At 44.6% G+C, this 27,297-nt stretch overlaps 1 protein-coding gene and 2 non-coding genes across 4 annotated transcripts; 2 read left to right on the top strand and 1 right to left on the bottom strand.

The window, feature by feature from the left end:
* Positions 1 to 309: 309 nt before the first annotated feature.
* trnay-gua (transfer RNA tyrosine (anticodon GUA)) lies at positions 310 to 398 on the bottom strand. Its single transcript is given in 2 exon segments — positions 310 to 345; positions 362 to 398. It is a non-coding gene; the product is annotated as a tRNA-Tyr (tRNA).
* Positions 399 to 513: 115 nt separating this feature from the next.
* On the top strand, positions 514 to 595 carry trnas-gcu (transfer RNA serine (anticodon GCU)). The gene has a single exon. It is a non-coding gene; the product is annotated as a tRNA-Ser (tRNA).
* Positions 596 to 8,474: 7,879 nt separating this feature from the next.
* LOC133452338 (zinc finger protein 502-like) lies at positions 8,475 to 26,815 on the top strand. Of its 2 annotated transcripts, none has more exons than XM_061731587.1 (3): positions 8,475 to 8,540; positions 9,122 to 9,231; positions 24,135 to 26,815. In XM_061731587.1, exons 2-3 carry the CDS (start codon positions 9,148 to 9,150, stop codon positions 25,083 to 25,085), a joined length of 1,035 nt encoding a protein of 344 aa, XP_061587571.1. In that variant the 5' UTR covers positions 8,475 to 8,540; positions 9,122 to 9,147; the 3' UTR covers positions 25,086 to 26,815. The 2 variants fall into 2 exon arrangements, with proteins under 2 accessions (XP_061587571.1, XP_061587572.1); XM_061731588.1 differs by lacking the exon at positions 8,475 to 8,540 and adding an exon at positions 8,565 to 8,676.
* The last annotated feature ends 482 nt before the right edge of the window (positions 26,816 to 27,297 follow it).

Raw genomic sequence — 27,297 nt, 5'->3', positions numbered from 1 at the left:
CAATTTCTGGATGTTGCCAGGACATCCAGAAATTTACCGAGCCCTGATTGGTCGGAGCTGTCAATTCTTGGTTAATTCTTGGATAGATGCAGGAACACGATTGGCTGTCACAACCAGGAATAACCAAGAATAACCTAGATTTACAAGTGGCCAGAGGCGCCATTAGCCCTTTTTGATTGGAACATGTGGAAACACACGTGGTGTAACAACTCAGATGTCCCAAACAAAGTAGATGGCAGTGGCCAAAGCTATAGCCGAGTACAGCGATGAAATAGAGTCCCGCTCTGGGAAGATGAAAAATAATGGCAGTCCTTCAAGCCGGAGTTGAACCAGCGACCTAAGGATACCTGTTTTACTGGTTCTACAGTCCTCCGCTCTACCAACTAAGCTATCTAAGGTGGATGCACATTGACACATGACAGCTCCATGACTTGTGTATTCTTCTACCAAAGCCTGAAACTGGGAAAAGGAAACATTTTACATGAATTCTTGTCTCCCTTATGCACCACAACAGACGAGGTGGCCGAGTGGTTAAGGCGATGGACTGCTAATCCATTGTGCTCTGCACGCATGGGTTCGAATCCCATCCTCGTCGTACTTAGAGTCCTTAGAGTTACTATGAGGTGTTTTTATCCCAGCATGGCTTGATGCTGTCCTTGCTTGAAATAACCTAAAGCCGCTTTTGCATTAGTATCGCTTCTCCTCGGTTCTACCCGCCACGGCCCCTTTTTGCGCTTTCACACTAGGGCTGAGACGGGTAGAGCCGCTCCAAGTCGATACTTTTTTCTGTAACCATTTCAGCGAGGTTCTATAGCGGGCTGAGCCGGGACTATTTCTGAGGTCACCACCCTCCTCGCCACCGATTGGTCGGGGGGCGGGGCCGTCATCACCCTCCACGCCTCTGATTGGTCGGGGGGTTGGCCAATCAGATGCCAGATGTCTGAGTCAGGATGTGACATCATAAAAGAGCGACCCGCGGGTTCTTCTTCCTTTCTCTTCGAAAACACAACAACAATGGCTGCTCAGAAATCTGTCCCGTGGTCAAATTCTGAGGTGGAGACCTTTTTGAACCTGGTGGCGGAGGATAGGATCCAGAGAGAGCTGGACGGGGCCACGAGGAACGAGAAAGTGTATCTCCAGCTTTCTCAGTTGATGTCTGAACGCGGCTACAACAGAACTCTCCAGCAGTGCCGCGACAAACTGAAAAAGCTAAAAAGCGACTATCGTGCGGTGAAAGACCACAATGGCCGTAGTGGGGCTTCCAGGAAAAACTGGAAGTGGCTGACCCAGATGGACGACATCTATGGGCAGCGACCGTCTAGCAACGGGAGAGAGAGCGGTCTGGACTCCGCTACGGTCCACCTCAAGACTTTAAATGAGGACGATGAGTATATATATATATATATATATATATATATATATATATATATGGTAAACTGTGTTTTCGCTTCTCCAATTGTATTTTTGATTAGGTAAAAGAAAAAGGACCTCCCCCACATCAGAGCTCGTCGATGCCCTCCGAGAGTGCAGCCGGAATGACCAGGTCCTGCAAGCCCAGCGGGAGAGCCATATAGGGATGCTTCTTGATGATGGCCGTGAGGCCAGGGAGCCCCAAGCGGCACTACAACGAGAACTACACCGAGAACAACAGGATGTGCAGATCCAGCAGCTGCAGCAGAACGAACAATTCAACCTAGGGTTTCTTGCTGCGCTGGCCCGGCTTACCACGGCGTTGACTGGGCAACGTAATGGCAACTAACATGCCATTGACCATTTGTGGAGTCCAGTTTTTTATTGCACATTTTTATACGTTTTATAAACAATTTTATAAACAATTTTTTATTTTTCCAGTTTTTTGTTTACATTTTTTTCAGTTTTTTATTGAACATTTTTATTGCACATTTTTATACGTTTTATAAATAAAAATTTTCATTTTTCCAGTTTTTTGTTTACATTTTTTCCAGTTTTTTATTGAACATTTTTTAATTGCACATTTGTATACGTTTTATAAATACTATTTTTTTTATTTTTCCAGTTTTTTGTTTACATTTTTTCCAGTTTTTTATTGAAAAATTTTATTGCACATTTCTTTACGTTTTGTAAATACTATTTTTTATTTTTCCTATTTTTGGGGTACATTTTTTATAATAGACATATTTATAAAAATTTAACTTTATATCCCCTGTTTTATTGAACATTTTACTCTGGGTTGTGCATTTTGTTTTACAATAAGACTATTTATAAAAAAACTAGTTGTATTTTTGCACTTTTAGTGTACATAACTTTATATTCCCAGTTTTATTGAACATTTTACTCTGGGTTGTGCATTTTGTTTTACAATAAGACTATTTATAAAAAAAACTAGTTGTATTTTTGCACTTTAGTGTATATAACTTTATATTCCGAGTTTTATTGAACATTTTACTCTGGGTTGTGCATTTTGTTTTACAATAAGACTATTTATAAAAAAAAAACTAGTTGTATTTTTGCACTTTTAGTGTACATAACTTTATATTCCCAGTTTTATTGAACATTTTTTTTTTTTTTTTTTTTTTTTTTACCTTGTCTGCACACATATTAATGATTGATACCATGACGGTAGAAACCAAAAGTATATATATGTGCATTATTACTATATTTAATATATATACATATATATACGCACACATATGCGTACACATACATAAATATACACATACAAACCCAGTGTTGGTTTTTTTTTTTTTTTTTTTTTTTTTTTTTTTTTTGGGGGGGGGGGCGGGTGACGACATCCACTGCCAATCCAGGAAGCAGGAACACACGGAGACACACGTCAAGCACTGGAAATCTGCAACAAAAAACCACAAACAGAGCACGAAACCGGCACGGAGCCAACCAAAACAATAACAGCAATCGACCTAAATCTTGAGATCTGATCGTCGCAGTCTGAGCTAAGCTATCTCTACCGCTACCTAAACCCAAAAACTAGAGAGCCAGCATGCAGGTGAACAAGCCAGTGTGTATGTCTATGTGTGTGTGTGTGTGTATGTATATGATCATGCGTGTGTGTGTGTGTGTGTGTGTGTGTGTGTGTGTGTGTATATGCATGTGACTAAGTGACTATATGTGTGTGTGTGTGTGTGTGTGTGTGTGTGTGTGTGTGTGTGTGTGTGTGTGTGTGTGTGTGTGTGTGTGTGTGTGTGTGTGTGTGTGTAATAAACCAAACAAAGTTCCACCTGAAGTGTATCTATAGTGGGGGAGGGGGGGGAGCAACCCCGCCACCCGCGAGACCAGAGGCCGACACGGAAGAGCCCGGAACCCAGGCCACCGGCAACCCCACAGAGGGGAGAAGTAGGAGGGAGGCAACCCACCGCCTGCGAGGCCCCCCCCCCTGGCGCCAGGAGGCCCCCACCCTTCAGGCCAACGACCCCCACCCGGCAGGGGGCCAGCCCGCCCGGAGAGACAGAGCCGCCGACGCGGGCAGGCGCACCCGTCCCCCACGAAAGTGGCCCTCCAAGACCAGAGGGGCGCCCTGCCGCAGAGGCAGCGGGGGGGACCGGAGACGGGCCCGGAGAGAGGGAACCCCCCAACAGGGCGACACCCGTGCAGGCCCGACAACGGAGGGCCCCAGACCCAGGCATCCCATTCATTCATCCATTCAACTATCCGATATGTATACTAATAATAATATGATATACTATACATAATAATAATACTACTACTAATAATAACAATAATAATAATAATAATAATAATAATAATAACCATCTTTGTATAATATAATAATGATAAATTATTAAGTTTTGATGTCCTGCCAATGGAGGCCCAAATCCTCCATGGCAGGACCCTTCCATACCGCATTCTCACCGACACAGACACACAATCACGCACCGTTTCCCCCTCCCCGGAGGAGTCCAGCACCGCCAGAAGGCGCCCCAGGCTGCACGGCGAGCCCCGCCAGGCCCGGGTATCCCGACCCACCTATCCCAGGCCGGTGAGGGAGCGCGGGTGATGTGGGACCCCCTCCCGCCCCTGGTGTTGAGTGTATGTGAATAATGCCATAAAAACAGGGAGGGGGGAGGGCCAAGTATCGATTTGACACCGACCCCCCCCCTCCCGAACTACGTGTCCTTGTCAAATGTATTTATTAAGTGTTGAATGTGCAGTGTCTATTTTGCTGTTAAAACCGTGAGGCGGGGAGTGCCGGGCCACGCGGGACAATGCCCCCCACGACCCGGACCCCCCCGCCCTTCGCCTATGTGCGTATGAATCGTGTAGGGGGGGAAGGAGGGGGAGCGGAGGCCGAAGCCAGGAAGCAGGACCAGCAAAGCCGGCCCTGATAAGACACCCGCGTCCCCCCACCGGCCATCCAGTAGACGGGGGCCGGCCCTCCGAGCCGGGCCAGGGCCCCACCGTACCTCCATGGGCGCCCCCGGCGCCGCCGGAGCCCCCAGACGGAGGGGGAAACAGTCCAACATCCTCCCATTCATACTGACAACATAAGACATAGACACCTGGGAATGGTGCCACCCAGCCGCCGTGCCCGCCCGTGCACCCCCCGGTCAGGGGAGGCCCGATCCCCGGACCCGGCCCCACCCCCCCCCGAGGCCACCCCGGCGGACACCCCAAGGGTCACGGAGTCCCCACATCCGCAGGGGCACTCGGCCCCTGCCCAGCGACCGAGGACCAAGGCAGCAATGACCCCCCAGCGCAGACAGCCACCCCCCACCCAGGCAGGGCCGGGCCCTCCGAGTGGGACCCCCCCGTCCACGGCCCAGCCCCCCCCGGGAGACCCGGAGACGCCCAAGCCACAGCCCCCCGCCCGAGCCCCCCCAGCCACCCCCCCCCACCGCCCCCCAGGGGCCACCAGAGGCCCGCGCCCCAGACCCCCCAAGCCGACCCCCAACCCCAAGGGCTACGAGATCACCACCCCCCCGCCCCCACTAGGTAACGAAGCCAATAATCGGGGACCACAGAGAGTGCAATTCAGCCGAATGTTGTTCAGTGGAGGCAGACATTATCTCACTACTAATATGATCTGATAAAAGATTCCTAAAATGGTTGATACATAAACTGGATTTTTGTTTCCAATTTACTAGAATGGTTTTCTTTGCGATACATAAGGCAGTGAGAACCCGGTGTGTCCAATTAGGTTCTATTTGAGTGTCTCCCAGGTGACCTAATATACATACCGTGGGGCACACTGGGATTCTGTGGTTGATCCATGTGGATAAATCCTCACAAATCTCCTTCCAGAACCTCTGTACCGGTGTACAGAACCATAAAGCATGCATATAATTATCAGGAGTGTTCTCTGTGCACTGTGAACAGATATTAGAGGTGACAAAGCCCATCTGGAACATCCTTTGTCCAGTATAATGTATTCTATGAAGAACTTTGTACTGTATAAGTTGTAAGTTTGGGTTTTTAGTCATAGTAAACGTATTTAAGCATATTTGTGACCAAGAAAACTGGTCGGTATTAAGAGAGAGATCCGCCTCCCACTTGGAGATCGGGAGAGAGACTGAATCGTCCAGTTTAGACACTAACCTGTAGAGTTTTGATAACAACTTTAAAGTGCTTAGATTCAATACATCTGTTATCTTAGCGGGAAGTTGTAAATCTAATTGGCTAATTTTGTACGTTTTATTTATTATGGCCTTAAGTTGTTGATACTCTAAAAATGTATTCCTGCTAACTCTGTATTGAACAATAAGTGTATTGAAAGGTACAAACTGTCCTCCTACAATTACGTGCTGTAAATACCGTATTCCTTGATCTCTCCATTGAACGAAATTAACCATCTTTTTATCATTTTTCACGATGTCTGGGTATAATAGTTAGTCTCAAATATAGCTTCGCGGTAGATATGCTGCTATAGGCTTATGCTGCAGGGGGGCACCGACATGATCCGCTGGGCGGTGCCTCTCACCCTTCTTCTCCTCTCCTTTTCCCTGACTCTCTTCTCCATTACCATTTTTATTTATTATAAATATCTCATAGCTATCATTTTTGTCCATCTTTCCTGTAGTTTCTTGTGCCGGCCCCCCTTTTTTCTCTTTTGTGCATGTTTGCAGGCTGGAGCCTCGGGAGCTGCGTTCTGGCCTGTGTTCCCGGGCCCCCGGACATTTTTCTGAATGTCCAGCCGGGGACTGGCAGGTCGTTATTTGCTGACGATGGTAGTTTATGGAAGAGGGGAAAGAATGTGACATTTATAGTGAGGAAAATGCAGGAAGCTGTGGCACAAGTGGAGGAATGGGGAAGGAAGTGGGGCTTCAGATTCTCTGTGGAGAAAACAAAAGCTATGTTCTTCACTAGAAAGAACATTGATGAGAATGTGAAGCTGATGCTGTATGGTAATAGCTTGGAGAGGGTTAAGAGCTTTAAATTTCTGGGTGTATTTTTTGACACGAGGCTTACATGGAGGGACTATATACGGAAAGTCATAGACAAGTGCAAGAAAGTGTTGAATATGATGAGGTGCTTAGCTCGATTAGAGTGGGGAGCAGATAAAACATAGCTAAGACAGATCTATGTGTATCTGATAAGATTGAGAATGGAATATGGAAGTTTGGTGTATGGGTCTGCCTCCAAGTCTGTGCTGGCTGGGCTGGATGTAATCCAAGCTAAAGCGCTGAGGATTTGTACAGGAGCAATAAAATCATCTCCGTTATGCTCCTTGCAAATTGAGATGGGAGAAATGCCTTTGTGTCTGCGGAGGAAACAGCTTCAGGCTAATTATTGGGTGAACCTGATGGGTCAAAGGGAAGATCATCCTGTCAGAGTGGCTATGCAAGCAACCTGGGAGAGAGGAATGAGGGGGGGGTCTAGTTTTGGATGGACAGGGGAGAGGGTGGCCCGGGAAGTTTTAATTTATGATCATGAGTTCTGTCCTGTGGTGTTGTGGCCTGTGGTACCTGTGTGGGAGCTTCAAGTCCCAATGACTGACTTGGGATTACTGGAAATTAGGGAGCAGAATAAGGGAGCAGAATTGGTCAGTGAGTTTCACTGTCATGTAGCCGAGATATACAATAGTCATGTATTGGTTTTCACAGATGGTTCTAAAGACCAAGAGACAGGTACTACGGGTGCAGCCTTTACCGTGCTCAGGCAGAATGTTGAATCTTATGTGAGAACTTCTAATTTTCTGAATGTACATACTGTTGAGTTGTATGCAATTTTAATGGCAATGAGATGGGCAGAACAGCTGATGAATTGTGGAGTGCTGATTTGTTGTGACTCTGTGTCTGCGGTGGAGAGTGTTGGGATGGGGATGTCCAAGGGGCGGAACGATCTGGTATATGAGATACTGATAGCAAACCAGATGGTGAGAAGGAGGGGTGTTGAAGTGGTGCTGATGTGGGTTCCAGCGCATTCTGGTATCCGGGGCAATGAAAAAGCAGACGTGTTGGCTAAGAAAGCAGTGGAAAGGGAGAGGGTGGATGTCAACATAAGCCTGTCTAAGGGTGAAGGGAAAAGCATTGTGTGGAAACAGATCATCCTGGAGTGGCAGAAGGAGTGGGAGGAAGGAAATAAAGGGAGGCATCTGTTTTCAGTAACTGGGAAAGTGACAGATTCAGTGAACACCGGAGGAAGAGGGAGGAGAAAGGAATATGTCACTTTCTCCAGGTTAAGGATTGGGCATACTGCTCTTAATAGCACGCTGCACGTCATGGGTAAACATCAAAATGGACTATGCTCTGAGTGTCAAGCACCTGAGACAGTACAACATGTGCTTATTTGCTGCAGGAGATACCACAGGGAAAGAGCTGAGCTAGTGGCAGAGCTGCAAGAAATGGGTGTGAAAGAAGTTACAGTCAGAAGTATTTTGGAAGGGGGATCGAGTGGAAGAGGGAGGCGGAGTTTATTTAAATGTTTACATAATACTGGGCTGAGGAGGAGAATATAATGAGTTCCTGAAAGATCCAGAAGATGGCAGCAATGCAACTAAATGGATGCAAGCTGCCGTTAAACCCCAAAGAAGAAGAAGAAGATCCGTCAGTGAGCACTAGAATTAAAAGAGTGGGTAGTGGGAAAAAAAGAGAAGAAATTGTATTGACAAGGCTAAGATTAGGGCATAGTGCCCTAAACAAAAACTTTTTATATTATAGGGAAACATCAGAATGGTTTATGTGAAGATTGTCAAGAAGATGAGACAATAGAGCATGTTTTACTGAGTTGTAGGAAATATGAGATGGAAAGGGAGACTATGAACAATAAATTGAGAGAATTGGGAGAACAGGAATTTAATATTAAAAGTCTGTTAGGAATGCAGAATAGAAAACATGTGAAAGCATTAATTGAGTTTTTAAGAGACACAGAATTATTTGAAAGAATATAGTAAAACAAAGAATGAGTGTATGAATCAGTTTCAGTAGTCTGGACCATGAAAATGATCCAGAAGAGGGCGGTAATGCACCGGAAAAACTGGATGCCAACCGCCGATAAACCTCAAGAAGAAGAAGAAGAAGAAGATCCGTCAGTAATCCAGAGAAGAAGAAGAACCAGACGCTTCAGTTCGTCTGGAAGATCCAGAGAAGATTTAACGACGAAACCGAGCCGTGAGTTTCTGTTTCACTGATGAAAAGAGTCTGTAGAGAAACCGATGGATTAGTCATGTCGGTTCGGACGGTTTACCATCATTTACGTCTCTAGTTACTTTAATCCACGTGTTTGCAGGAGCTTCTTCCAGCCGAGGTTTGAATCTAAAGAAATAGTTTATTAGAGGTTTAAAAGTGAAGACTGTGTTTAAAGATCAGCAGCTGTGTGTGTTTGTATGATTATATACTTAGATATAGGATTATATTTATATCATAGTTGGATTATATTTATCATAGAGCTTAAGTTAAATAAACTTTGACTTTTATCTTGTATTAAACAGGTTATTTTTGTAAAAATGATATATATTTATAAAAATGTGTGTATAGTAGCCTATAAAAAATAATAGATATATAATTTATGTTTAGTTGTGGAAAGGGGGTGGGATTAAATAAGTTTAAACTTCCTCCCACTCCTTTTCCAACAAGTAACTGAAATATGTTTTTTCTTTATGTGGTGGAACCTGGATTAGTTTTCTCATCTTTTTTCTTGTTTTTTTTTATACATGTTTGAAATAAACAAAAACGAACGGACGAACGAAAAGGTTTGCTGACAGACCAGAACCAGGAGATGGACCAGAACCAGAACCAGAACCAGATCCAGAACCAGAACCAGGACTCCTCATCCAGCAGGACTAAAGCTGCTGGTCTGCAGGTCAGTGTTCGGGTCCGGGTCCAGAACCAGAACCAGAACCCGCTCGTTCTCGGTCCGTCTGTTTCCTGCTGACGAACGGAACCTAAAGGCTGATTTATGGTTCCGCGTTACACCGACGCAGAGCCTACGCCGTAGGTTCTGCGTCGGTGTAACGCGGAACCATAAATCAGCCTTAAATCGTAGAGACGTCGCATGAAGAGCATTTGCTCATTAAAGGGAAAGTTCGATTTTTTTTTTTTACAACCTGGACCTTATTTCTGGCATTTTTTATGGTCGTATACTCACCCAGGCAAGTTTGGTGTCATTTGGAGTCCTTCGGAAGATATTAGGGGTTTTTTTGCGAGCCGCTTCTCCATATAACGGTAGTGAACGGGGCACAGCGGGACACAGACCATGCAGCGTCTAAATAACACATGATTGCAGCGAAACTCGTTCATTTATTTTATGAATCACTAGATCTGCTTCCAGGACCTGTTGTCTACATCCGGGCTGTGTGTGTAACAAATAAATCAGTTTGTAAACAAGACCTCTGAACTCATGACGTCATCTCTGTGCAGCATCCACGACACAGCTCTGTGTACAGCTGGAGTTCACTACTGTTAGTTTACTGTTAGTTATTTGAAACATGTCCAGTGTTTCCTCTAGGAATTTTTTCAGCAGTGGGGGCATGCTTCCCGGGGGGGTGGCGGCGGCGTAAATGTACGGCGTACACAAATGACCACTTGACAGCAAATGTAACTTTCAAAACCTATTTATTGGCTTTTATCCCTGAACTTTTGAAGAACAATCCCTGAACAATAAATAAATGTTACTTCAACTCTAACCAGTTGAAAATGTAAAAAATAAATAAAAACAATAACATTAAGTAAATAACATGTAAACATCAGCTAGATGAGGCTGTGTAGACTCAATGACAAAGTTTGCACCCAGGCTCAGAGCACTTAATTTTCCTTGGCTTTTTAAAGAAGAGCTCTAAGGCTCTGTTGTAGGGAAATTCTCCCAGAGGTGGCCCATTGATGCCCATTGAATGCAGTATGATGATTCTATATGTCTACATTAAAACATTCTTGTTCATACTGCATTAATATATGCTAATTTTAAACTTTCATGTAAAAAGGGGGAATAAGTCAAATTTACCAAACCTGTATTTATTAAACAGTTACTAAGCAGTGAGTGGCACAAACAAAAAGTGTCATTTCAAAACAGAAAGTGCACGTTGCATCTCTGACTCCCCGTCTGAAGAACATCTGCTAAGAACATCTTCTGGTCCTGGTTTTACCAGGTTTTACCAGGTTTTACCAGGTTTTACCAGGTTTTACCAGGATGAGCTGCTCTGAGCAGGAGGGGCCCCTTAGAGCACCTTTTATATTAAATTGTAGGTGCAGGGACTGCAATGTTTCATCCTCTCCTCCTTTGCATCACTTTCACTTATTGTTAGAAATATGGCGTCATATAGTCTTGTTTGACTTTGTTTTGATGATAGTGATTTATTTCATGTGGCCACATTTAAGCAACACTAGGTGACGTTTCTCAGCTCTGGAAGAAAAAGCCTGAATTATGGTTCTGCGTTAAATCGACGCAGAACTACGCCGTACCCTACGGCGTAGCCTACGGCGTAGCCTACGGCGTACCCTACGGCGTAGAGTAGGCCCTATACGGCGACACGCGCTTGTGTCTATACGTGTACTATACATGTCTGTATAGTAAGCTGTGTGTATGTGTGCGTTTGTTGTATGAATGAGGGTACGGGGAGTGGGGGGGTCAAGGGGGAATATAAAAGTAACAATGTTACATTTGAGAATACATCACAACCATAACAAAAACTAAAATACCCCCCAATGAGGGTTGGGCAGGTTTAGATGGTATTAAAATTGTTATTTATAAAAACAAAAGGAAATCTTGGAATCATGAGGTCGTACAGTGGCCCCACCAACCCCCCACCCAAATCTTTAAAGATAAGTAAAAGGCACATAAAAAGAGGAAACAAAGTTGGCAGGCGTATTAATATCTAAACCTTGAGCTTCTCAAACGTCAAGGGTCCACCATGTTCACTCTCTCACGGTATAATCTATGCTGCATGAGAATCGTGGAAATAAGTTTAAAAGGGTCTTATAAAATTCACCCTCTGAGCCTCTAATTGAAAATCTTATTTTCTCTAGAGTAAGAAAGTGCATAATGTCTCGTAGCCACTGAGTGTGTGTGGGCGAGGCCGTCCCCTTCCATCTAAGCAGAATGGCCGGCCTGGCCAGCAGGAGAAAGATCAGTTGACGCTCAGTAGATCGTCATCGCTACAAGGACCGAACAAAGCAGTCATAGGGTGTGGAAAACTTGTAATCGTGGACGGCACAGCCAGTACATGTGAAAAAGAGTTGCATTTATCACAGGTGGGGGTGATGTCCGGGTACATGCTGGCTAGGGGTGTAACGATACACTAATCTCACGATACGGTACGATACACGATATTGAGGTCACAATAGCGATACGATATTATAGCAGTATTTTTTTAACAACCTTGAATGGGGAACATATGGCTGGAAAAAAATGTCTTTTATTTGAAAGACACACAATACAATACTGTACGTTTGCCCTATTGTTACATTTTGTAATGCTTTATAACTGTTTAAGTTTTAAAGAGAAAGCCAGGCCAACCATTTTCCACAAACTGAACTAAAAGTAAATGTCAGGTTTGCATTATGATCTTCAGTTTCATACAAGTACAAATATTTTGCCACAAACTGAATAGTTTCTCTCATGTATGATTTGACTTTTTTCTTTTCCAGAAATTTAACAACTAAAATTAAATAAATAAATAAAAGTAAATAAATACATAAAATTTTACATCATAAAAAATATTGATTCATGCTCACCTTATAAGTGTAAGACGATATTTATTTTTGTTAAGAAGGTTATTTTGGTAATTCAGGGTTCATTATTTTATAAATATATTCTTTATATTCTGAAGTAAATCAGGGACTATAATTACACTAGTCAGTTTATCTGTAGTGATTAGTCTGTTTTAGATTGGGCGGAGTGATACGCCACAGTACGGCACTAGGTGCTGTGTTGATGTTCTAAAATCCTACACTGTTGAGTGGACATTAAAGTACACTGGAACTCAGCAGAAGTTGTCCCCGTGTTTATCCTACTCACCACCCCAAAAAGGTTTAATTTAATAAGGTAAGGCTTAACTCTACACCAGCCTTACATCAGTAAAAGTTCAGAGCTCAAAACGGGACCGCAAAACGGTACTAGTTTCTTCTGAGCGTAGTAAGATTTTGGTCCGCAGGTCGAGGCGTGGTCGTCACGCGTGGTCGGATGCGCATTACTAGTCAACACAATGGATTAATATTAATAACCCAATATCGCGATACACTTTGTCACCTCCACGACGCGTATCGTGACGTTTTTGTATCGCGAAATTTCATGGCACGATATATTGTTACACCCCTACTGCTGGCTATTTTGGACTTTGAGATATGGGCTCTATGAACCACTTTAAATTAGAGATGCACGATCAGGATTTTGAGGGCCGATCTTGAAAACCAGTATCTGCCGATCCCGATTTTGCCGATCACAGCGAGAAATCCATAAATTGACATGACATTGACATTGTATTATTACGTATAGAAATTAGGAGATGAGAAAACATCATGAATTGACTGTTTTATTGTAGGCTATGTGCAATATTTCACCCTCTAGAGATTCTTAGAAACGATTTCAGGGATTAAAGTTCTCCGTCTCTAGACGGATTTCCGTCAATTGGAAAATGAGGGGAAAAAAAGAACAAAAAACATTTGCGCGTGTGTTTTTTGTGGTACAGTTTAGACTATCCAATGAAATCATGTTGGGCATTAAACTGACGCTGTTGTAAACCAATAAAGCTAGCCATGGTATCAGCCAATCAGAAACGGAGGAGGGCGGGTTCGTCCCTGCTCTTCAGGGAAGACTGACTTGTCAGAGACTGGGGGACCAGTAGTCACGTCATTTAATTCACACACGTGCGTGGTGTGAAACTATCAAGCAATGAACACGGCGTCGTAGAGCAGCCGTAGCGTTAACATATTATCTATATTTACTATAGCTTGTTTGGCTTCTTCTGTTATTGGACACACGGTTTGTCATGACACTCCTGAAAAATGCCAGGTGCTTCATGTCCAGCTGTGTGTCTGGTGACAGAATAAATTAGACAAGCTAAAATTATTTGTTTACTGCATGTGCTGTTGCAATTTCCTTTTTTGCACTTTAAATGGATATTGAAAGACTCATTTGAGTTACCGTATTTTCACGACCATTCGGCGCACCGTGTGAAAAGGCGCACCCTCACTTTTGTGTGTCATTTTTGAATTTAAAACACACATACGGCGCACCGTCCCAAAAGGCGCAGTCTACAGACACGGAGCTGCAGACACGCGCGCCGGGAAACACACACACACGCTGCAGAACACACACACACAAGTGTGCTTATTTAAAAATAGAGCGAGAGCAAAACTTAGTTTGATTGTATTTTATTTCACTTTACACATCAATCAAACCCTTCAAAGTCTTCATCTTCTGTTTCCGCATTAAACAGCTCTGCTAATTCAGCTGCGCCAGTCCCAATTTCCTCGCTTTCAGAGTCACTTTCTGTGCCGTGCGGCCCCTCTGAAATGCCGGCTTTTGCAAAAGCCCGAACAACAGTCCCAGCAGATACATTAGCCCACGCATCAACAATCCATGTGCAAACTGTGGCATAACTTGCCCGGCACTGCCTTCCACTCTTGGTGAAGCTGTGCTCCCCCTCAGTCATCCATCTCTCCCACGCCGCCCGAAGCGGAGTTGGAGTTCCTTCGTCAGACCTCCCGGAATAACAGCCAGCACAGCGTTCATGTTTTTCACTTCCTTTTTTACACTGTCTGTGAGATGGGCGCGCATAGAATCACAGATAAGCAGCGATGGGGATGTGTGAAAAAAAACCACCGGGTCGCCGCACATAGACCTGCTTTGGCCTCTCGATCATCATCTCTTCATCCATCCAGCCCTTTTCATTTGCCTTTATTATGACTCCAGCTGGAAAAGTCTCTTTAGGCAATGTTTTTCTTTTAAAAATGACCATAGGCGGCAGTTTTCGTCCATCAGCGTGGCAGCCAAGCACAACAGTAAATGAGGACTTCTCATACCCCGTAGTGCGGACCCCGACCGTGCTGGCTCCCGTCCTCTCCACAGTGTGGTTCATCGGGATGTCGAACGTGAGCGGCACCTCGTCCATGTTGGTGATGTGGCTGGGCTGGATGTGTTTGTCGGTTATGTGGCGGCTGCAGAATGAGTGAAAGCTCTCCATCTTTTCCATGTAATCTGCCGGGCGCTGCTGCGCTACTGTTGTCCTGGCCCGGATGGAAAGATGGCACCGCTTCATGAACCGAAAACACCAGGACGGACCTCCATGAAAATGTTCAATTTTCATCTCTTCCGCCAGCGCTACTGCTTTCCGTCCGATGGTGACCGTTGAAACGCTCCTTCCACCCGCTCTTTGCTCGATCACCCACCGCTCCAATCTTTCCTCCAAGTCCGGCCATCTCGCCTTGTGTCCGCGGAAGCTCAGCTGCGTTTTCTTCACCTGCCGCAGTTCGTTTTCCAGCTTCCTCCACTTGCGAACCATAGACTCGTTGATCTTATATTCTCTCGCGGCTGCTCGATTCCCATGTTCCTCCGCGTAGCTGATCGCCTTCAGTTTAAACTGTGCCTCATAAGGGTGTCGGTTTGCCATCTTCAGGGTTGTTAAGACAACAATGTTCTGCGTGAAGCACTTCCCTTTCCTTTTTATACACCTCCCCTTCCCCCCCAATCACGTCCGCAAACCACGGGTGCTTCACCCGCCCCCTTCTCCTTTTACCGTTCTCATGGTGGCCGGCCTTACATTACCGTAATACAGGTAATAGATACGGCGCACCGTTTCATAGAGTGCCCGGCACATTTGAAAAAAAAAAAATTATTGTGAAATTATTATTTCACTAGTTATTTTACAGTCCTATAATTCAGGCAACAGCTCAAAACATTTTTAATAACACTAACCCACATTAATATCGGATCGAATCAAATTATCCGATATTAATGACTCCGTAGATATAGATAGACGTAGATAATAATTGGGGCGTAGATGACCCCTCCTGGAACCGCCACCTTACTGTGGGGGAGGGGTTTGTGTGCCCGAGTGATCCTAGGAGCTATGTTGTCGGGGGCACTTACGCCCCTGGTAGGGTCTCCCATGGCAAACAGGTCCTGGGTGACGGGCCAGACTAAGAGCGGTTCACAAAGCCTATCATGAAGAGGAGACATCAGAGGGCCGCTACGTCGCCCGGATCGGCGTTACCGGGGCCCCGCCCTGGAGCCAGGCCTGGGGTTGGGGCTCGCTGGCGAGCGCCTGGTGGCCGGGTCTTTGCCCGTGGGACCGGCCGGGCTCAGCCCGAAACGGCGACGCGGGTCCGCCTTCCCGTAGGCCCACCACCCGCAGGAAGGACCATGGCAGGCCGGTGCCTCGTGATCTGGGTAGCAGTCGTGGCGGGGTGCCTCGACGACCCAATCCCTGGACTAAAACCCTCACAGTGGGGACATGGAATGTCACCTCGCTGGGGGGGAAGGAGCCGGAGCCGCATGTCTTGGACACTCGGGTGAAGAGAGGGGCTGAGCTGTCAACTGATCACCACTGATCACCACCTGGTGGTGAGTTGGATGTGCTGGCGGCGGCGGCGGAGGAGGAGGTTGGACAGACCGGGCAGACCCAAACGGATTGTGAGGGTCTGTTGGGAACGTCTGGCCGAGCCCTCTGTCAGGGACGTCTTCAACTCTCACCTCCGGAAGAGCTTCTCTCAGATCGCGGGGGAGGCGGGGGACATTGAGTCTGAGTGGACCATGTTCTCTGCCTCCATTGTCGACGCGGCGGCTCGAAGTTGTGGTCGCAAGGTCTCCGGTGCCTACGTTTTGTAGCCACAGCTGCTACGTTTTGTAGCCACAGCTGCTACGTTTTGTAGCCACAGCTGCTACGTTTTGTAGCCACAGCTGCTACGTTTTGTAGCCACAGCTGCTACGTTTTGTAGCCACAGCTGCCCTGAGGACTGACAGAAGCATGGCATGGCTACCATATCGCGCCAAACAGCTCCTCCGACCACCACCCAACATTCATACACATTCAAACACATTCACACGATGTTATAATCTCCTACATCATCCAATATTGTCCTGTAAACTTGTTCGTTGTTCTAATCTGCTACCGCTGCTACTAAATATATATCACTTTTCCAACTGTTGCTCTGCTTACTGCCCCCTATTGGTCACCACTGGTATGACGGGCTCTCTTCGCGTACTACGCAAGGAACGTTGCCGAACGGACGCGACCGGATGCGAACGCAGGCACCAACTGCAAGTATAAAAGGTTAAAGTGCGGTGCAGCGCATAGATGGAGGCGGAATATTAACTGGTCTGAAAACATTTTTTCAGTCAAACATTTTTTTTTTGCTTTAATCCCTGGTTGTGTGAAAAAGTGTTTGCCTCCTTCCTTATTTCTTATTTGCAAAAAAAAAAATGTTTTTTGCATGTTTGTCACACTTAAATGTTTCAGATCATCAAACAAATTTAAAGGGGACTTATTATGAAAACCAGATTTTCTTCTTCCTTTAACATATATAAAGTGGTCTCCCCTCAGCCTGCCAACTCAGAGAAGGAGGAAAGCAACCGAATTCTGCAATGTCTGTACAGCCGCTCGGATGAGCCGTCCAGTGTGATGTAGATCTACGAGCCAATAAGATTCTGCTCCCGTCGTTACGGAACGACGGGAGTGATTTACATCGGTTGGCCTCCGATGCGTGAAACCACGCCCACAACTAACTCCACCGGCCGGAGCTTCCGCCATTTTTTCGTAGCGGTGTATCGCGTCATTCAGGCAGCCAATCAGCACAGAGCCTCATTATCATAGCCCCGCCCACTCAGAGTCCCGCATAGATAATGAGGTTAGAGAATGGGAAGATAAAGACATGGCTCAGAGGCTGAATTTTATAATTTATTTAGCAAAAAAAATCAAAAGCTTGTTTTTAAGACTTTCAAGGCCTGTTTAAAATAGGTATTAGATGCCATAATAGGTCCCCTTTAAATATCAGACAAAGATAACACAAGTAGACACAAAATGCAGTTTTTAAATGAAGGTTTTTATTAACCTCATGCACGCCCTCGGGCCGATTTGACCTAATTTACATAACTAGGTCATTTACACAGTTCATATGTTAAGTGAGATACTCATGCGATATACCTTTGGAAAGCTAAGACTCTTGTGATTCCATTCATATAAACCATTTCAGGATATAATCAAAGCAGCTGGTACATATCGACACCACAAACAAACAAACAAACAGATTTGTGCAAATGATGCAACTCACCTATTCATCTTCATAGAAATCATATGTTGAAAAATATTCCCACAAAAACGGTCTTGTTACATTCAGGAAGGTTCAGAATATCCAATCCAGTACAGTATTTAGTCCAAAATACATCATTATAACTGTAAATAGCCACAAACAGCCGCTGCATCATTAGAAATTAGCCGCTCCATTTACCACATTTCCAAATTTAATTCACTGTAATTCTTGTTTTCGGGGCTTTCCTATAGAAATTCTTTTCTCAAGATGGAGTCGGGGTCGTGTCCTATTGATTGACACCGATTTGGACCAATCAGACCATTCCTCTGGCCGTCCATAGCCATCAACAGCCAATGACCGTCTGTGTTGGAAATAGGCTCATGCCCCCCTTTTGTCATGAAAAAAATGAGCCAATTGCAGCCAATCATGCTGATGACAGGCACATTCTATAGCCAATGAGATCCTGAATACAACGACGTATGACACCACGGGGTCTGTATAAAAACCAGCAGCCTGTGCGCTGAGCGCAGTCTGAAAACTTTCAGTGTGCAAAACTGAGCGTCTCCCAATGGCCATTTTTGGAAACGCCTAGACATAGTCTGACAAAAACAAGTGTAAAATACTCTTTCTGTGCTATTTTTATCAAATTTGATGTTGCACTAGATAAGGCTTCAGGCTTTGGTCCCATTGTGTTTTCCAGCTAATAAGTAACAGATTCACTCATCTGCAGACATCTGATTACGAAAATAATTTCCGGCTGAAATAAAAACCTTCTATTTCAGTGTGTTCAAAGTTAGATTATTCAATTATAGTAGCAGTTACAGTGATTCTGACAGTTGGAGAAAAAACTTCAGAGTGTTACCTTTCAAAAGAGACCAGAACCATCCATGTACTTTAAACGGTTCAAGAATAGCTTTCAATTTACTTTAGGTACGCCTTGGATAGGCGTTTTTGGCAACTTTTACAAGTGTGGGAAGAGGTTAAGGGGAAAGAAAAATCCAAACCTACATGGCCTTGTGTGAAAAAGTGATTCCCCCCCAAACCTAATAACTGGTTGTTCCACCCTCAGCAGCAACAACTGCAATCAAGCGTTTGCGATAACTGGCAATGAGTCTTTTACAGAGCTGTGGAGGAATTTTGGCCCACTCATCTTTGCAGAATTGTTGTAATTCAGCCACATTGGAGGCTTTTCCAGCATGAACCGCCTTTTTAAGGTCATGCCACAATCATGTCTCAATTGGATTCAGGTCGGGACTTGACTTGGCCACTCCAAAGTCTTCATTTAGTTTTTCTGAAGCCATTCAGAGGTGGATTTGCTGGTGTGTTTTGGATCATTGTCCTGCTGCAGAACCCAAGTGGCTTCAGCTTGAGGTCACCAACAGATGGCCAGACATTCTCCTTCTGGATGTTTTGGTAGACAGCAGAATTCATGATTCCATTTACCACAGCAAGTCTTCCAGGTCCTGAAGCAGCAGAACAGCCCCAGACCATCACACTACCTCCACCATGTTTTACTGTTGCTATGATGTTCCTTTTCTAAAATGCTGTTACTTTTACGCCAGATGTAATGGGACATACACCTTCCAAAAAGTTCAACTTTTGTCTTTTCAGTCCACAGAGTATTTTCCCAAAAGTCTTGGGGATCATCACAGTGTTTTCTGTCAAAACTGAGACGAGCCTTTATGTTCTTATGTGGTTTTGGATTTGGAACTCTGACATGCAGCCATTTTTGCCCCGTCTCTTTCTTAAGGTGGAGTCATGAACACTGACCTTAATTGAGGCAGGTGAGGCCTGCAGGTCTTTGGATGTTGTTCTGGGGTCTTTTGTGACTCTTGGATGAGTCGTTGCTGCTCTCTGGATCATTTTGGTCGGCCGGCCTCCTGGGAAGGTTCACCACTGTTCTATGTTTTCTCCATTTGTGGATAAAGGCTCTCACTGTGGTTCGCTAGAGTCCCAAAGCTTTAGAAAAGGCTTTGTAACCTTTTCCAGACTGATAGATCTCAATTACTTTGTTTCTCATTCGTTCCTGAATGTCTTTGGATCGCAGCATGATGTCTAGCTTTTGAGGATTTTTGGTCTACTTCGCTTTGTCCTATTGGCAGGTCCTATTTAAGTTATTTCTTGATTGAGAAGAGGTGTGGCAGTAATCAGGACTGGGTGTGGCTGGAGAAATTGAACTCGGCTTTCCAAAGATGTGAAAAACCACAGTTAATTTATGTTTTAAAAAGGGGGTGCAATCACTTTTTCACACAGGGCTCTGTAGGTTTGTAGATTTTTTTCCCCCTCAATGATAAAAACCTTCATTTAAAAACTGCATTTTGTTTTTACTTGTTATCTTTGTTTACTATTTAAATTTGTTTGATCTGAAATATTTACGTTTGACAAACATGCAAAAAAATAAATAATTAAAGCTGCAAGCAGCGATGAACGGGCCCTCGCACTCATGGCCACCGCCCCCCATAAGCATATCAGAAATGACACCACCCACGACTCTCTATGTCAAACCATTCAAAAGTTATGGCAGAAAATAGGAACTATGAAATATCAACCAATCAAAAGAAGGGGCTGGGCTAATTTGCACCAATTATGGTCAAGGACTCAAAACCATGTCTGATGACACCACCCACGAGTCTTTATGTCAAACCATTCAAAAGTTATGGCAGAGAAAAGTTTTCTAGGGGGTGCGGTTGAGCCATCTTGCCACGCCCATTAATGCAAATCATGAAATATCAAATTTATCGCCAGGCCTGGCTTGCTTCAAAATTTGGTGACTTTTGGGGAACTATCAAATATGGACCAATCAGATGACGGGTGGGCGCGCTTTTTGGCATCTAGCGTCGCCACGGTAACGCTTTTGAAAGAGAAACGAATGCGCGTCGTCGCAGGATGGAGACGCACATTTTGATGTATAACACACCTGGGTGCACGTTACGGTTCAGGCCCTATTAACTGCCGAAGGAATGGCATAAATTGCGCCAAAATTACGCGATTTAATTCAAAATGTTCAAAATGGCCGACTTTCTGTTCGGTTTCGGCCATGGCGCCAAGAGACTTTTCTTTAAGTTGCGACATGATACAGGTGTGTAGCGATTTTCATGCATGTACGTCAAACCGTATTGTGGGGCTTGAGGCACAAAGTTTTTTCTGTCTGAACCAATCAGATGAAGGGTGGGCGCGCTTTTTGGCGTCTAGCGTCGCCACGGTAACGCTTTTGAAAGAGAAAAGTAATGCGCGTCGTCGCAGGATGGAGACGCACATTTGATGCATAACACACCTGGGTGCATGTTACGGTTCGGGTCGTATTAACTGCCGAAGGAATGGCATAAAATGCGCCAAAATTACACGATTAATTCAAAATGGCCGACCTCCTCTTAGGTTTCGGCCATGGTGCCAAGAGACTTTTCTTTAAGTTGCGACATGATACAGGTGTGTACCGATTTTCGTGCATGCACGTCAAACCGTATTGTGGGGCTTGAGGCACAAAGTTTTCTAGGGGGTGCTGTTGAGCCCTTTTGTCACGCCCATTAATGCAAACTATTATCACATTTTTCTCCAGGCCTGGCTTGCGTGCAAAGGTTGGTGACTTTTGGGGCATGTTTAGGGGTGCAAAAAGGCCCTCCTTTCGTCGAAAGAAAGAATGAAAGACGTACCTAACTTCCAGTATTATTTCTTAGTAGGGATGTCCCGATCAGGTTTTTTTGCCCCCGAGTCCGAGTCCGAGTCCTTTGATTTTGAGGACTTGCCGATACCGAGTCCCGATCCGATACTTTTATAAAACAATAAAAAATGAAGAAGAGAAAAGAAAATTATGCAGGATGACCCTTTTTATTATATTTTAACATGTGTACTGTAAACTGAGCACATAGGAGGTAGGCAGCTTGAACATTCTTAAGTCGGTATAAAAAAAATGTCTTCCGCGACGCGGAACCATAATGTCGGCGCCGCAGCTCCGCTTCAGTCCTGGGGCCTCATCTATAAAGCTTGCTTGCGCAGAAAAAGCGCCTGAAAGTTGCGGAAGCCACCATCTACGCAAAGCCTCGGATCTAAAAAGAAAAAACTAACCGATGGCTGCCGCTCCAAGGGTCCAGGGTCTGGCGTAGGGTGCGCGTCGCCGCGAACCCTACGCTGTAGACTCTGCGTCGGTGCGACACGGAACCATAAATCAACGCACACGTGGATGTCGGCGCCAGTGAGTATTTTGACCGGACATTTTGACCGGAGAGATTATAAAATACCGGACTTCGGCATATTTTACCGGACAAAGTCCGGCAATTACCGGACAACGGAAACCCTGATATATATATATATGTATATATGTATATGTGTATATATATATATATATGTGTATATATATATATATATGTATATATATATATATATCCGATTCCTGATCGGCTCATAACGTCCGAGTCCGGATCGAGTCTGCAATCACGTGATCGGCCCCGATTTCCGATCACGTGATCGGATCGGGACAACTCTATTTCTTAGTTAATAAGTTACAGTATATTTTAAAATGGTGCAAAAATCACTCCCTAGATAGTCAATGGCTGGATTCAGAACAAGTGTTTTGCAATGATTTGGAAATCTGGAAAACTTTACTCAATGGAGAGACCAAAGAATAAAGTATCTACAACATATCATAAGTGGACAGTTTGTACCTTTTTAATACACTCACTGTTCAATATGGGGCGGCAGTAGCTCAGGTGGTAGAGCGGATCGGAAGGTCGGCGGTTCGAATCCCACTCTGTCCCAGTTTGCCGTCGTAGTGTCCTTGGGCAAGACACCTTACCCACCTTGCCCCGTGTGCATGTGTTTGAATGTGTATGAATGTTGGTGGTGGTCGGAGGGGCCGTTAGGCGCGATATTGCAGCCACGCTTCCGTCAGTCTGCCCCAGGGCAGCTGTGGCTACAAATGTAGCTTACCACCACCGGTGAGAATGTGTATGAATGAATAATGATTTCTGTAAAGCGCTCTGGGTGCCTAGAAGGGCGCTATATAAATCCAAGTCATTATTACTCACTGTTCAATATGGAATTAGCATTAACACATTTTTAGAATACCAACAACTTAAGTCCATAATAAATAAAAAATATAAACTCAACCAACTGGATCTGCAACTTCCCGCTAAGATAATAGTTACTTAATCTAAACACCCCAAAATTACTATCAAAACTCTACAGGTTTATGTCCAAAATAGATAATTGAGTCTCTCTTCCGTTTTCCAAATGGGCGGCTGATCTCTCTCTTAACACTAACCAAATCACAAAAGTGTTTAAATACTTTCACTATGACCAAGAATCCAAACTTGCAAATTATACAGTACAAAGTTCTTTACAGAATACATTATACAGGACAAAGGATGTTCCAGATGGGTTTTGCAACCTCTAATATCTGCTCACAGTGCACAGAGAACACCCCTGATAATTATATGCATGCTTTGTGGTTTTGTACACCGGTACGGAGGTTCTGGATGGAGATTTGTGAGGATTTATCCACATGGCTCAATTAGAGAATTATAGTGTTCCCCACACTATGTATACTAGGTCACTTGGGAGACATCCACATGGAATCTAACCTGGTTCTCTTGGTTCTCACTGCCTTATGTATCACAAAGAAAACCATTCTAATGAACTGGAAACAAAAATCCAATCTATGTATTAATCAATTTAGGAATCTTCTGTTAAATCATATCAGTAATGAGATAATGTCTGCCTCCACTAAACATAATTCGGCAGAACTGCATTCTCTCTGGTCCCCGATTATAGGCTTCATTACCTAGTGGGGGCGGGTGGGTGGTGATGATACATACATAAATATATCTGCTGTTTCTCATCATCATTTGCTGCATCGGCAGGACTTGGAGCTGTCCAGTCTCCCGACGGCTCTGGTTGAACGGCCCGACAAACCATCTCCGATCGCGCTGTTTTCTTTACCGAGATCACAAGAAAAGCAGAGCAGTGATCTCCTCTCCATCCCGTGTTGCTGTCTTGTTCATATATCTTTACTCCACCAACTCGAAATATTGAATCACATTTCTAAGCGAATGGCGCAACGCAGCTCAAACAGCAGGTGTATCCGCCCCTTTAATCTGATTGGTTTACGAGTAAATCGTCCCCCACGTGGGGTGCGCTCTTATGATTGGCTGAAACGAAGGAAGGTATCTGATTGGTTGCAGATCCTTCCGTGTTAAAAAAAATGCATTTGTGAATCGAGTCACGTCAGGGGAGTCTCAAAAGTCACACGCAAATCCAGCGCAGCTCACAGAGAAAAAAAAAAAAGTTTGTAAATCAGGTTATATTTGTGTGTGCATCAAAAATACATTTGTGTATCTTGTCCTACGCACGTGTGAATTGTTCTGTGCATTTGTGAATCGGTCTGTGCATTTGTGAATTTTGTCCTTTTGCATTTGTGGATCGGCGTGTGCATTTGTGAATTATGAGACTGTTCTAGCTCCATACTTGAAACTGAAAAGGCTTTTGATAATGCAGCCAAGATAATGTAAGTCATCTTCTCTGTTACAGAATCCTAAAGGAAGACCCAAAAGATACAGCTGTGATCATTGCGAGCAAGTCTTCACCACTTCATCAAACCTGAAGATCCATAAGAAAACTCACACTGGTGATGAACTGTACAGCTGTGATCACTGCGGGGTGGCTTTTACCCAACAATTTGATCTAATAAACCACCAACGTATTCACACTGGAGGAGACAAGCCTTACAGGTGTGATCAGTGTGGAGCGGCTTTTGCCCACCAAAGTTCTCTAACGACTCACCAACGCATTCACACTGGAGACAAGCCTTACAGCTGTGATCAGTGTGGAGCGGCTTTTGCCCAACAAGGTAACCTAAGGAAACATCAACGTATTCACACTGGAGAGAAGCCTTACAGGTGTGATCAGTGTGGAGCAGCTTTTGCAGAGCAAGGTTCACTAACGAGTCACCGACGTATTCACACTGGAGAAAAGCCTTATAGGTGTGATCAGTGTGGAGCGGCTTTTGCCGTGCAAGGTCATTTGACGAGACATCAACGTATTCACACTGGAGAGAAGCCTTACAGCTGTGATCAGTGTGGAGCTGCTTTTGCCCGGCATGGTCACCTAACGACTCACCAACGCATTCACACAGGACACAAGCCTTACAGATGTGGTCAGTGTGGAGTGGCTTTTGCCGAGCAAGGTGTTCTAAAGAGACATCAACGTATTCACACTGGAGAGAAGCCTTACAGGTGTGATCAGTGTGGAGCGGCTTTTGCCCAACCAGGTGGTCTAACAAGACACCAACGTATTCACACTGGAGAAAAGCCTTACAGGTGTGATCAGTGTGGAGCGGCTTTTGCCGAGCAAGGTGCTCTATCGAGACACCAACGTATTCACACTGGAGAGAAGCCTTACAGGTGTGATCAGTGTGGAGCGGCTTTTACCAATCCAAGTCACCTAACGGCTCACCAACGCACTCACACTAGAGACAAGTAGGGATGGGAATTGATAAGATTTTTTCGATTCCGATTCCATTTTCGATTCTGCTTAACGATTCGATTCTTTATCGATTCTCTTATCGATTCTCATTTGGAAAAAAGGAGAAGAAACAATTTTAGTATCAACTTTGTTTTAATAAAACAGAGTTGATACTAAAATTGTTTCTTTGTTTCAATTTCTTTGTTTCTCTGATCTTTTTTGTTCAAAGATATAAAACTTTTATATCTTTGAACAAAAAAATATAAGTGAGGCCTTAAGATGCCCCCAGCCTTGGGCTCCTCCATGGTCACTGCTTGGTGACATTCATCTATTCTGGCCTGATACTCTTCCCTGCCTTGATGAAAGGAGAAGCTAGCGGTAGATGCTCTTTAACTTCTCCATAGATGAGCTGATGCTGCAGCTGTGTCAGGAGCTCCGCTGTCCGCCGGAGCGGCCCGGCACGTCCGCGTGGCCGAGAGTGCAGCTCTTCTAAAACATGAATTATGGTTCCGCGTTAAATCGACGCAGAGCCCTCGGTGTAGGGTACGCGGCGACGCGCGCCGTACGGTGCGTGTAGCCGCAAACCCTACGTCGTAGGCTCTGCGTTGGTGTAACGCGGAACCATAAATCAGCCTGACCACATGCCGGCTGACTCCCCGCTCCCAGCGCATTCGCCGGCCGAGTCCTAACAGTTTCCCCCCTTTGTTAAAATGTCCACATTGCAAGAATTGTCGCCCTGTTGTCATCCTTTTTGGTAAAATGTAACCAAACTTTTGAGCGTTTATGCCGCTTTGTCCCCGTGTTTTCCTGCTGGGTGCGAATGCGCACGTTGCACAACGTGCTTGGTGACGTCATTGGCGCCCACTGGAATCAATAAGGGAATCGTTTGCGAAAAAGGCAAACGATTCCAAGGAATTGAAACACTGGGAACCAGTTCTCAACAAGACCCGGTTCTCGATTCCCATCCCTAGAGACAAGCCTTACAGCTGTGATCAGTGTGGAGTACGTTTTGCCACATCAAGTAATCTAAGGAGTTACCAACGTATTCACACTGGATAAAAAGTGTACATTTGTGATCATTGCTGATTTATTTTAACATCGGTCAAATTCTAATGCAACAGCAGGTCAATACCAGTGCACTACACTTGTAATGTCAGTGCAATACCGGTTCAGGTCCAATGCAGTACCATTTCTGTACCTGTCAGGGTTTGACATTTCATGTTGACATTTCCTTTTTTATTTTTAAGCCCATGTCCTTGTGTTTAAGTTCTTGTCTGACCTTCCTGTTTCCATCTGCCCTGATCGTCTGCACCTGTGTCTCGTTAACCTTTGTGTATATCTGGTCTTGTCTTTCCCCTGCTCCTTGCTGGTCTGTACTGTTTTGCCCTCCATGTTTTTCCCATCAGGTTTTGTCATAGTTTTGGACTCTTGTTCACAGTTTGGTTTTTGTATCCTGCTTAACAGCGTTTTTGGTTCTGTTTTTAAGTTAATAAATCACACCTGCTCTCCTGCATCTGGGTCCTCACTACAACCTCCTGACAGTACCAGTGCAACCCCAGTTTTACACCAGTGCAATACCAATTCAATTCACTTGTATTTGTTGACAGGGACTGTACATATTAATAAACACATGTAAATATGCTGGTTGTAGCCAGAGGCTAATTTCCACCATTCGTCCCCGCAGCAAATTAATGCCAGACACAGAATCGGACACCAGCAGACAAAGGAGACAAGATATGACATCCATACCAACAAAAACACAACATTAAAAGACACGACTGAACTAGATAAAAATCATTAAGGAATAAAACATGTTACAATTGATACCACCAATTAAGTGACCGTCATGTTTAAAGTACTAAGTGCTTAAGTGCAGGAGTTTGTAAAATGTTGATGCAGATTACACATCGCCCGATTGCTTCTTTAAAGTGCTCTAATGCTGACATTTGTAAAGTGCTAATGCATATTGCACTCTGCCCTATTCCACTTTTCTGGCACACACTGACATGTGTGTGCTGATGTTATTGCACAAGTGGACATTATAGCATACATATTTGTTATTATGTATGGACCATTGTACATTTGCATAAATACTGAAAGTATGTACCGTATTTTCCGCACTATAAGGCGCACCGCATTATAAGGTGCACCTTCAATGAATGACGTATTTTACAACTTTTTCCATATACACACGTGGACAAAATTGTTGGTACCCCTCAGTTAAAGAAGG

The sequence above is a fragment of the Cololabis saira genome, chromosome 10 (assembly GCF_033807715.1).
Source record: "Cololabis saira isolate AMF1-May2022 chromosome 10, fColSai1.1, whole genome shotgun sequence".
Lineage (NCBI taxonomy): Eukaryota > Metazoa > Chordata > Actinopteri > Beloniformes > Belonidae > Cololabis > Cololabis saira.
This window is presented reverse-complemented; position numbering and strand designations above follow the sequence as displayed.

Bases quoted from the DNA above. Each gene is read 5' to 3' on its own strand.
- LOC133452338 (XM_061731587.1), top strand. From the start codon at position 9,148: ATGGACCAGAACCAGAACCAGAACCAGATCCAGAACCAGAACCAGGAC. The intron at 9,232-24,134 runs GTCAGTGTTCGG...TCTCTGTTACAG, and splicing joins CTAAAGCTGCTGGTCTGCAG to AATCCTAAAGGAAGACCCAA.